At 39.1% G+C, this 12,568-nt stretch overlaps 1 gene segment (V, D, J or C); it reads left to right on the plus strand.

The window, feature by feature from the left end:
- Nucleotides 1-445: 445 nt before the first annotated feature.
- LOC119261857 lies at nt 446-2,545 on the plus strand. The segment is given in 2 exon segments: nt 446-559; nt 1,983-2,545. Coding segments are annotated over 2 exon segments (375 nt in total).
- Nucleotides 2,546-12,568: the final 10,023 nt, after the last annotated feature.

Genomic DNA, 12,568 nt, shown 5'->3' on the forward strand with positions numbered 1-12,568 from the left:
AATTAAAGTAAAATCCACATCTGATAAGTATAAGACTCTGCACTGCATTACACTGAAGGAATCTGACTGACTCACTTCAGAGGATAGGCTAAACATTTTGTATGAACAAACCTTCTCGGCCTCCTGTGTTGTCATTTATACTGATGAAAAACCATAAACAACAGCACAAAAACACAAACCTGATTAAACGTACGTTTAAACTTCTCAAGTTCTGAACTCAATCTCTTACAGACTGTATTCAGTGGTGTTTCTGGTTGTATCAAACTCTACTACTGTCTGCCTTATTAGTCGTTGCAAGTTGAGCAGTAAACACAGGACTGACAATAAAGTTAAGTTTATAGGGAAAAAAATATGCAGATGGTTGTAACAGACTCTGGAAAGCAGAGTAAGAGTGTAAGATGAGTTGTTCAGTCAGGGGGAGGAGCTGAGTAAGTGTAGAGAGTGGAGATGATCAGCACACTGACATGCTGAGGAGCTTAAACTCAGCGTGTGTTCTTCTCCCAGTCAGTGCAGATCACCATGATCATTTTGACTGTACTGCTGCTCTCAGCTGTTAAAGGTAAACGTACTGCAGCTTACTAACACTAACATATGGTATAGTAACATTTTAACGTTATTCACGTGTTAGATTTTTGTATTCTGTGTAATTGGTTGATCATTAACACAGTTACTTTAAAAAATGTAGGTATCAGAGCTGAAGACGTCATCACTCCAGACAGAGATGTTGTTTGTGCTGTTGAAGGTCGAAATGTTACACTTTTCTGTAACTACAGTAGAGCTGCTGACAGTCTTCACTGGTATCGACAGTATTCGGGTTCACCTCCACAGTTCCTTATACTGGACTATTCTGGGGTCATTACTGAAGCTCAACCTCCAGTTCCTGGAATATCAATCAATCATGTAAACAAATTAAAGCAAGTGGATCTGGTGATCTCCTCTGCTGTAGTGTCAGACTCTGCACTCTACTACTGCGCCCTGCAGCCCACAGTGACAGAAAACCCAGCTACACTGTACAAAAACCCTCTTACTGTAGAAAGAGCTAAAGCTGATAATGTCTCATTATTGTGATGAACCTCAGAACCTGAGCTGTGATCACAGTAATAATGTGAGCTGATGATATTTCATAATGTGGATATCTAGTAGAATCTTAAATGATGTATCAGTGTATCAGTATACACCACATATCAAATTGGATCTTACATCCATTTCTACTTGACAGTTTGAAAATAAGTTGTGTTTTTATTTCTCGATTCTTGTTAATCTACATATATACCTTCAGGACCATCTTTAAGAACATAATGACTAACCTAATTCAGTGCCTATGTCTGTTTTGTCTCAGGTTAAAATATCGTTTTATTAACTTGCAGAGATGTAATGAGGGAAATTATCCACAGGAGGGTGAACTTCATCTAGATTTAACTGAACACTGAAACACTTTAGTTCAGTCTTAAGGAGAAGTTGAAGTAAAGAGAAGAACTGTTTCAAACATGCTGAAGACCCTGTAGCAGACTTTGAATCAAATAATACTTCACTTAAGTCACTGCACTGTCTGGTGTTCTGTGGCTTCAGTTTATCCTTTTAGGTAACACACACAGTAAATCTTCATGTATTTATGAAAAGTTATGTTGCGACTCTTTACCAGGAGGTGGAGCTCTAGAAAAGGAGTAACTGAGCCTCCGTCAGATCAACACTCTGATGAATGAACCCAGTACTGACTCTTCCAGTCATTTTCTCTATCTGAAGATCAGTCATGATGTTGCTCTCTGTCTTAGTGATCCTTACTCAGCTTAAAGGCGAGTCATGTAGCAGTGCATTTATGCTCCAATGGAATTTAATGAATTTAACCAAAAAGCTTTTGATTGTAGATTCACCTCACACACAGCTATGACATGGCATTTTAAAATCCTCAATTTTCTTTCTTACTAATGTCCATTCTTTCTTTCTTTGTTTCCTTCTTTCTTTATATCTTTCTTCATTAATAGGCAACACTGCTGCAGATGGAATATACCCACTCTCCTCTGAAAAGCATGTATTGGAGGGAGCAGATGTCACTCTCTCCTGTAACTACAGTGCAGCTACAGGAAACAGGTTCCAGTGGTATCACCAGTATCCTGGATCCAGACCAGAATTCCTCCTTTACCTGACGGAGTTTAATAACGCATCTGATTCCGCTCTTCGTCTGACAGCAGAGGTTAAGAAACAGTTTGAGCATGTGGATCTAAAGATCTCTCATACTGTAATGTCAGACTCTGCACTGTACTACTGTGCTCTGCAGCCCACAGTTACAGGAAACTCAGCTACACTGTACAAAAACTGACTTCACTCACACAACATAACATTTTCTACAACAATAGACTAGTAAGTGTAAACAGAGCATTCTGGAAGACGGCCTCATCACACTTTCTTACAACTGTACAAAAGGCTTTCAGAAATGACCCTTGAGGCCTCATTGCCAAGACTTTTACAGTAGAGACAGTGACACTTTACCTAAGAGGATTCATGAGAATTGGATCCACTGAGTCATTCTGATGTCTGATGTGACTGGATCTGTTGAAAAGAGAACAAAAAAAAAAATCTAATAAATTACTGTTGGTGAAATGCAATGCAAAAAGTGAAATGCAAAAAGTAAATGATTATTTAGTGTCATGTGCATCTGTTTCCCTACCAACGTATTAATTAATAATTTCTTTAGATATTGCACCCCTTACTAGTAAAAGGTATCTTAACTGGACTGAAAATCTGTAGATTCTGACTCCTCTGTTTGACATATAACTACGTACGTTTATATTTTTACGTTTATATTTGACTGCGCTAGCGTTTATGTTGCTAGCTGCTATTTTGCTCTAATTTGAAATCACAGACAGATCAGAATCTGTATAACTAACTCAGTTACTCCTCTGTAAACATATAGAAGAGTTTCAGGTTTATTGGGCTGAATTCACAGTCAGGTGGATGACATTGGACATCTGGCACTGAGCGCCTGATTGGAAAATACCATCATATGATCACTACCAGAAAAATTGCAGCTGGGACATTAGGCTATTTAAGCAGCCACACTTCCCTCTGTGATTTTTCAATGCCAGCTCTTTCCATTGAAAGATAAGTGTTGAAATATATTAAAATGGCACATAACATTTAAACAAAGACAAGTAGCCATTTTTGGCAAACGTTTTGACTGCAAACAGAGAGAGCACAGTAGCTAAAGTAATTAGCTGAGTCCAATAGGTTGTGAACAGCTGTGAATCTGTATGAATTTAGTATGAAGCCTTAAAATAACTCACTGAGTGTTCAGTGCTGAAAGAGATCCAGGTTAACCTACTAAACATGTTTAATGTCCGTGACCTTCGATCCCTCAGGTGGCACTGCATTAAAAACCGACATCATTCTGTAATGGATATTCCCACATGGGCTCAGGAACACTTCAGAAAACCATTGTCAGTGAACACAGTTCGTCGCTCCATCTACAAGTGCAAGTTAAAACTCTGCCATGCAAAGCGAAAGCCACATAACAACACCCAGAAACACTGCCGGCTTCTCTGGGCCCAAGCTCATCTGAGATGGACTGAGGCAAAGTGGAAAAGAGTCCTGTGGTCTGACGAGTCCACATTTCAAATTGTTTTTGGAAATCATGGATGTTGTGTCCTCCGGGCCAAAAAAGAAAAGGACTGTCCAGATTGTTATCACCACAAAGTTCAAAAGCCAGCATCTCTGATGGTGTGGGGGTGTGTTAGTGCCCATGGCATGGGTAACTTGCACATCTGTGAAGGGACCATTAATGCTGAAAGGTACATACAGGTTTTGGAGCAACATATGCTGCCATCCAAGCAACGTCTTTTTCAGGGACGTCCCTGCTTATTTCAGCAAGACAATGCCAAGCCTCATTCTGCTCGTGTTACAACAGCGTGGCTTCATAGTAAAAGAATGCGGGTACTAGACTGGCCTGCCTGCAATCCAGACCTCTCTCCCATTGAAAATGGCGCAAAATATGACAACGGAGACCCCAGACTGTTGAGCAATTGAAGTTGTACATCAAGCAAAATGGGAAAAAATTCCACCTACAAAGCTTCAACAATTAGTGTCCTCAGTTCCCAAACGCTTATTGAGTGATGTTAAAAGGAAAGGTGATGTAACACAGTGGTAAACATGCCCCTGTCCCAACTTCTTTGGAATGTATCCCAGGCATCAAATTCAAAATGAGTGAATATTTGCAAAAAACAACAAAGTTTATCCGTTTGAGCATTAAATATCTTGTCTTTGTAGTGTATTCAATTGAACATATGTTGAAAAGGATTTGCAAATCATCATATTTAGTTTTCATGTTTTACACAATGTCCCAACTTCATTGGAATTGGGGTTGTATTTTATGTGTGTGTGTGTGTGTGTGTGTGTGTGTGTGTGTGTGTGTATGTGTGTGTGTGTGTGTGTGTGTGTGTGTGTGTGTGTGTGTGAGACTCTACTGTGTGAGCCACTATGACATCACAATCAACCATCATACACAAACATGCAGTTCTAAACAATAAGCCCACAAATCAACCTGTCAGCTTCATGTTACAATCAACTTACAAACCAGATATTCAGTATTCAACCCTAAACACAAACAAATGATTAAAACATCACAATATAAAAACACCAATGCAACATATTTCCTGTGTAATTTCAAGACCACCCTTAAACTGTTTGTAATATTGTTGTTTAAAAAACAGTAACATAAGCCTGGATTACGGATTCTAAATTGATTAAATTGTTCTTATATAATAATTTGTTTTATTTTTAGCAACATATTTCTGTCCTATGTATTTTCTATAGTATTAGTTCATCAAGCCACTGAGACTAGTAAGAGTTATAAAAGCATGTATAAGTTAGATTAATCTTAATAAGCTGGTAGAGCAGTTAAAGCATCAAACTGAAACTCTAAGCTGATAAAACAGCTGGTCTAACAAATGGTCAAATGGTCACCTGTACCTGGTTTTCATGTTATGACTGGAAAAAATGTGCTTTGTTTTTTTACTGGTGATGCTGACACTAATTGATCTATGAGGGTTCCTGCAGAGTGGAGGTTTGTGTTGTGAGGTGGTGAATGTAGGAAGCTGTCTGTATTTTTTTGTAACAATACTGCTGTACTTTCAGTATTTATTGATCATTATCTTTTAGCTTATGCTTGTGGTTTTACTTTAATTTCTGCTTTGATCTTCCACAAAGACAGAAAGCTCAGTGGAGCAGCTCCCAGAGCAGGAGTTTCCTGTTGTAGTCTCTCATAACTGCACTCACATCAGAGAGACTCACACTAACACACAGATCAGCATTAGAGCACTGAGAGCTTAAACACTCTACTGACTCCATCTGATCACATTCACAATGAAGAGAAACCTCCTCATAATCCTCATCATCACATCAGGTAATCACTATATAGATGTGCTTAACAAGCAGTGAGAATTTACCATGTATTACAAATGTAAGTGTTATTTCTCATTTACTTTTCTTTTAGGTGTATTTGGTGCTGATGAAATTGTTTCTAAAAAAGGAGAATCTGTTACATTGAGTTGCTCTTTGGGAAGAAGTGGAGCTGATTGGTACAGACAGTATCCTAACAGAGCTCTACAGTATTTACAGCGCCAGCGTGAGTTCACTATTACAGAACTAAAACTGTCAGATACAGCTCTCTACTACTGCGCTCGTAGCGTTGGAGCCCAGTGATACAAAGTCTCTGAGATGCTTTACAAAAACTCTCATACCTTCTATTTGCTTTGAACACACAGAGATCAAAGTAACATCCAAACCACAGTGTATTATCTGTTATTACACTCTCTCTGAATTGACTGAATGTGGTAATAAAAAAGTCTGTATGCACATGGAGCAGACAAAGTAACATCCAAACCACAGTGTGTTATCCGTTATAACACTCGCTGTATAATGACTGAATGTGGTAATAAAAAGGCGTTATGCACACCTGGCAGACAAAAGGAGACATTTAAGCTTGATGCACACTGCAGGACTTTATGGCCTCAATTGCCACTCCTGAAAAAAATTTCAACTCTCAATCTGGACTGACATTTGGAATGGATTGTTGTGGAGTTTGAGACCCACAAATCATAAGCCTTTCATTCAGGCATTCAGAATCTTTCAAAACTTATATAAATCTTCCTTGGGTAAGATAACTACCACAAGCGATAAACACCATGAGTACACAGAGGTTCAAACCTTGACTATTTTTGAAGCGTTTTATGAGATTCTGTGTGGAAACAACATCAAGACCATTTAGAGCAAGTTTTAAAAAAGTATATATGTACCAAGTCCAGTTGTGAAATTTTCTCGCTACTTAATATTACCTAAGTACTTATTATAACAACATGGAAGCGACTGGGAATGACAGTAACTCAGCCACGAAATGGTAGGCCACATAAAATGACAGAGCAGGGTTGGCAAATGCTGAGGCGCATAGTGCGCAGAGGTTACCAACTTTCTGCAGAGTCAATTACTACAGCCCTCCAAACTTCATGTGATCTTCTGACTGCACTGACAGCTTAAATACTACTAACTCCATCTGATTATATTCACAATGAAGAGAAACCTCCTCATCATCCTCATCATCACATCAGGTGCTCACTGTGAAGATGTGCTTAAAAATATTTGAAAATTTCTCTTTTATTCTACATTTGACATTTCTTTCTACTTTTCTTTCAGGTGTGTTTGGGGCTGATCAAATTGGACCAAATGATCAGGAGGCTGATGTTTTTAGAAAAGAAGGAGAATCTGTTATACTGAAATGCTCTTATGAAACATGTAGTGAGAATGCTGTGCTGTACTGGTCCAGAGAGTCTCCTAACAGTCCAATTGAAGACTCTGGGTTTGGCGGTTGCCAGGAACAGTACTTGTCTGACTGCACTGTGCCAAATGTGAAGTTTGGTGGAGGGGGGATTATGGTGTGGGGTCGTTTTTCAGGAGTTGGGCTTGGCCCCTTAGTTCCACTGAAAGCAACTCTTATTGCTTCAGCAGACCGAGAGATTTTGGACAATTTCATGCTCCCAACTTTGTGGGAACAGTTTGGGAACGGCTCCTTCCTGTTCCAACATGACTGCGCACCAGTGCACAAAGCAAGATCCATAAAGACATGAGTGAGTTTGGTGTGGAGAAACTTGACTGGCATTCACAGAGTCCTGACTTCAACCCGATAGAACATCTTTGGAATGAATTAGAGCGGAGACGGTGAGTCAGTCCAACATCAGTGTCTGACCTCACAAATGTGCTTCTGGAAGAATGGTCAAAAATTCAAATAAACACATTCTTAACTCTTCCTTTGACATATATATATATATATATATATATATATATATATATATATATATATATATATATATATATATATATATATCGAACTTTGATATATATATTGAATGTATATATATTGAATGAACATTGATATACATGGAGCGAACATTGACAAACGAATGAATAATATAATTCATAAAATGTTTTGATCAGACACAGAGGGACTTTAGGGGTTGTGTGTGTTCTAGCCTTGGACCTCCCCCACCCGGTAAACAGACTGTTTATGTTGTTGTTCTTCAGTTACAGTGTGTGTGTGTGTGTGTGTGTGGGTGTGTGTGTGTGTGTGTTTACTGTGTGATTTTGAGTCCAGCTCGGGGTTAGTTAAGAGTGTGTTTGTGTTTGCTGACCATCAGAAGAAAGAGTAGGGCTAGGAGTGACCTACCTCAATTTTCAGTTGCTTTTCAAGTGGCATTGTTTTCCCTTGCTCTCAATAAAAGAGCATTTTTCAAACAGAAATCATGGCTTCATCTGACTCTTCTTCTGCACCATGTCAAATTATGTACATATTGAAGCTCCACCCATCTGTAGCTTCACATCATATATCAGCCACTATCAGATCACTCTAGATAATCTCAGGATCACTGTGTATATATACTGGTCACTTTATCAGAATTCCCTTCCTTTAAGCTCCACCTGCAGTTTGTTAATGGCCATTTATTGATGCACAGTTTTTGTTGTCCATCCTCAACCCTTCATTCAATATAAAGTTCATTCCATAAATATCAAAGTTCATTCAACATATATGTGTAGCAATTGAATTTCATTCATGAAATGCATTCACATACTTATAGACTAAGTACTTGGTTAATAGTTATTGGAAATAAATGGAACTTTAATTTGCCACTAGGCACTGCTTTGGTCAACATAGCTGAGTCCTCTGCTAAAAGACGCGAATTTGCTTATCAGTCATGGCAGAAAGAGCTTGGGAGTTGGTGGCATCGCTTCTCAACGACAGGAGGTTTATAGACACTATTGCAAATGCGTGTAGTAGTAGTGCTCCTAACGCACAGGTGTCATTTGTTTATGTAGAAGATGAAGTTCGTTTGCTTTCCAATGCCTGGTCCAAATGCATGTAGCGTTATTCACACCACCAGTGATTTCAACCTACACCTGAGTGGCATGTCCTGCCCACCACGCCTGCCCAGTCGTATAATTTAAGGCGTCTGCCGAGGGTTAACGTCGGAAAACAAACAAGGTAAGCTATCTGTGTTACAAGACACGACACCGACACTTGATTTATGCACCTATTAAAGGAAAAAAAGGTCCTATTCTGCCAAAGTTATGCTAGCTAGGTTAGCACACTTGCTATTCAGCTTGCTTCATGTCAATAAACTGTCAACGAAATTGTAATTGTAGAAATAGCAATCGACATGTCAACATAACTATTTTGGTCTGAACGTTGTGGTCATATAGTGCTTGATAACTGTAACCTGCCCTGCCCTCAAAGCGTTTATAGCCTTATAATGCATTGGTAAGCGTTTTATATCATCAGGGGTTTGTGAACTGACCGTGTCGAAAGCATTTTTAAGGAATAACTTACTGTAAATCACTGAGGCGAAGTGAGAAGAGTAAGAGTAAATTATTCAGGATTAACTAATGCATCTGCCAGCATAAGAATGTAATAACGAAGGCCTTTTCAGCTACCGTTCATGTTTTACTATGCATGATAAAAGTTAATAAGTGTAGGGCTACTAAAGCTGATCCACTGATTTATGTTCACGCAGTTCATAGTTACTTATGTAGCCTGTAAGCTAATGCCAATGTAAGTTGTTTATTTGTGAGAAAATGGGGGAATATCACAAAGCAGAATTCCCCAGTTTGCTAGCTAAGTTCGCTTAGATAACTTAAGACCAAATATTAGGTTTGTCCAAGAGGAATGTTCCTCAGCTCTTTTCCTGATGGACAGGCTTGATGTTGGGCTTAAATTGTCTGTGTAAACTGAGAAAGCCTACTTTGTGAAATACACCCTATTACTCTAACACAATCAACATTGTTCAGACATGTACCGCTATTCTTTCTCACCAGTAGGTGGCAGAATTCACAACAGCATATATCAAATAGCCACAGAGTCTCCCATGATTCTGTTAATGTCAATACAGCTTGAATACTGAATACTGGGACATCAATTGGTCTTAATAAATTAAGTTGTTCCTGCTTATTGACTCATTACTTTCCATAAGATCAATAATTGTTGGTTAAAATACCTTCACTAGAAAGTGTAAACAGCAAAACATTTCCATAAGACCCATTTTGTCTCTTGGTGAGCAATTTTTGCCTCTCCTTTTGTGAATTGTATTTGCTTAATCCAAGTTTATAAGCTAATGGACCCTTTTTTTCCAATGTCAGTCTAATTCGATTACCGTATGCTGATGTTACAATAAAGTAAAATGCTATGAAACTGTGAGGGTTAAAACTTGTAATCAGTTTGCTTTCTCATGCAATACATCAAGCGGTTTTCTGTGCCAGTGTAATGCAGTGCTGCATTGTGCTAACAGGTCATTTTTTCCTCTGAATTTTTATTTATTTATTTTTTTACTGCTTTTTTGAAAAATAGAAATGTTCAAGGACCTTCTCAGCTCAAGACTTTTACAATGGAGGTTGTGCTTCTTCCAGACAACACCACTATCCCTTGTGCCACAACGAGCAAATAAAGCCTGGTTATTTGATAATGGCCATGTGAAATCTGCAGTAGAATTTAACATTCAGTGGAGTGAGTCAGAGGTGATGTCTACAATTCGGAGGGCTTTTTAGCCACAGGTTGATGGCTGTAGGTGAGTGTGTAAAATGTTAACTTACTTAAACCATGAATAAAATCTCACTGCTTGCTGTATATTTGTCACTAACTTTAATATCTGGTTGTGTTATTGCAAATTTTCTCATTAATCTGAGTGTGTAGTTTGCAGTTACTAAAGTGTTGCCACAGCAAACTTGTGAAACCATCTCTAGCACCCCATCAAGAAATGAGTGGGCTTATGTTAAAGTAGGTTTTCAACCAACGCTCAGTATATGTGCAGCCTGACAAAGTACTGCTTGTATCTGTGAGTTGGCCATTATTTCAGTATGTTTATTTATCAATGCTGCCTTGTATAGTTAATTAAACTATCCATTTATTAATTTCATTCTGACATTTAATTTCATTCATGTCAGATTTAGACAAAGAGACAACTAGATCAAATCAAATCAAATCATATTTATTTGTACAGCGCTTTTTACAACGGATGTTGTCACAAAGCAGCTTTACAGAATTTCGGAAAAGACAAAGTTTTAACAGGACTGTAAGAATGTACAACATTTTCTCCTTTCATCAGGCGAAGTTCCATCAACTTTCAAGACTGCAAGAAAACTTCCCATCTTGAAACCCATGCTTGACAGCTCTGATGTCAACAACTACAGACTGGTATCACTTCTTTCTTTCCTTTCAAAAATTCTTGAATGTGCAGTCTATAATCAACTTTCTCTCTTTCTCACACAGAACCAGCTCCACGACTCCAACCAGTCTGGCTTCAAATCAGCACACTTAACAGAAACTGCCCTCTTAGCAGTGACTGAGAAACTATGCCAAACTATCATCTGTCCTGATCCTTCTTGATCTCTCAGCAGCTTTTGACACAGGCAACCATATGATCCTTCTGGACATCCTCACCAACCTTGGAATCACTGGCTATGCGTGGAAGTGGTTCAAGTCCTATCTGGAGGATCGCTCTGATCAGGTAACATGGAGACTTTCACATCCTCTCCATGCAGGCTCTCTACTGGTGTCCCACAAGGCTCGGTGCTCAGTCCACTAGGACTCTTGGGGATGTAATATTCTCATGGCTTCTCTTATCATTGTTATGCTGATGACACTCAACTAATGTTTTCTTTCTCACCCTCTGACACACAGGTTTCCAGTCGCATCTCAGCATGTCTGTCTGACATCTCTTCATGGATGGCAGCTCACCGCCTGAAGCTCAATCCTAGCAAGGCTGAGCTGATATCATGATCCTCATCTGATCCTTCCTCACCCAAGAGGCTGCCCAGGTGCTAGTGCAGTCTCTTGTCATGTCATGGCTTGACTACTGCAACTCGCTCTTGGCTGGTCTTCCCATGCAGTCCATCAAGCCTCTGCAACTCATTCAGAATGCGGCAGCACAGCTCGTCTTCAATCTGCCCAAGTTCAGCCACGTCACCCCACTGCTGCGCTCCCTTCACTGGCTTCCTGTAGCTGCACGCATCAGATTTAAAAATCTAATGCTTGCCTACAAAGCCACAAATGGACCAGCCCCTACCTACTTGATGGCAATGGTGAAATCCCGAACTGTACCACGAGCCCTTTGAGCTTCGAGTACAGCTTGGCTTGACCCGCCATCCTTCAAGGCACGTGGAAGACAAGCGTCGAGCGTTCTCTGTACTGGCCCCCAAGTGGTGGAATGAACTCCCCCTGGCTGTCCGAACAGCAGAGTCTCTTGCTGTCTTCAAACGCAGACTGAAGACTCATTTCTCTACACAGCACTTAAATGAGCATTGAATTAAGTATTGTTTGCAATATATTGTGCTCCACTTGTATATCATATTTTATTGTATTGCACTGTTTTGTAGTTTACTTTATTGTTGAACGCACTGTGTATTGTAGTTTATTGTATTGCATTGCATGGTGCTGCATGGCACAGAGTTCTGTGCTCAACTGTATTCCTTTTTCTGGGTATCTACACTGACTTTTGTATCTAGCAGTATCTGAGCTCAGGACTGTCTTTTTCTGTAACCTATTGGTAACTAGCAAAGATACTTTCTCTAGATAGACAAAGCACTTCTTATAAGTCGCTCTGGATAAAATGTAAATAAAAATCCATGCAATAAAATAAATGAAAATATTGTTCCTGTCAAACTGAATAATATTTTTAAGCATACAAATAATAATAATTCTGATTGAACTGGGACGTGTTTAACCTTCAGGAATATATGTATGATCTCTGTATTATGCATACATGTCCATTATATGATGTTTACATGTGTGTACACAAATGTATGAGCCTCTGTTTCTGCCTTTGTCTGCTCTGTGTGTGGCTTTTGATTTAGAAATGCCCAAGTGTTTTTCTAACACATGAAGTCGTTTCTAACTCCAGAGAAAACCCAAATCCAGAGCATTCGAGGTAAAGTCCAGCAAAGTATAACAGACAGAAAAGTGAAAAAAAGAGAAAAAAGAAAAAAATAGAAGAAGATCCAGCGCACAGCTACTCTCAACCGGAATCGGAAAAATCAATAG

The sequence above is a fragment of the Pygocentrus nattereri genome, chromosome 2 (genome assembly GCF_015220715.1).
Source record: "Pygocentrus nattereri isolate fPygNat1 chromosome 2, fPygNat1.pri, whole genome shotgun sequence".
Taxonomy (NCBI): Eukaryota; Metazoa; Chordata; class Actinopteri; order Characiformes; family Serrasalmidae; genus Pygocentrus; species Pygocentrus nattereri.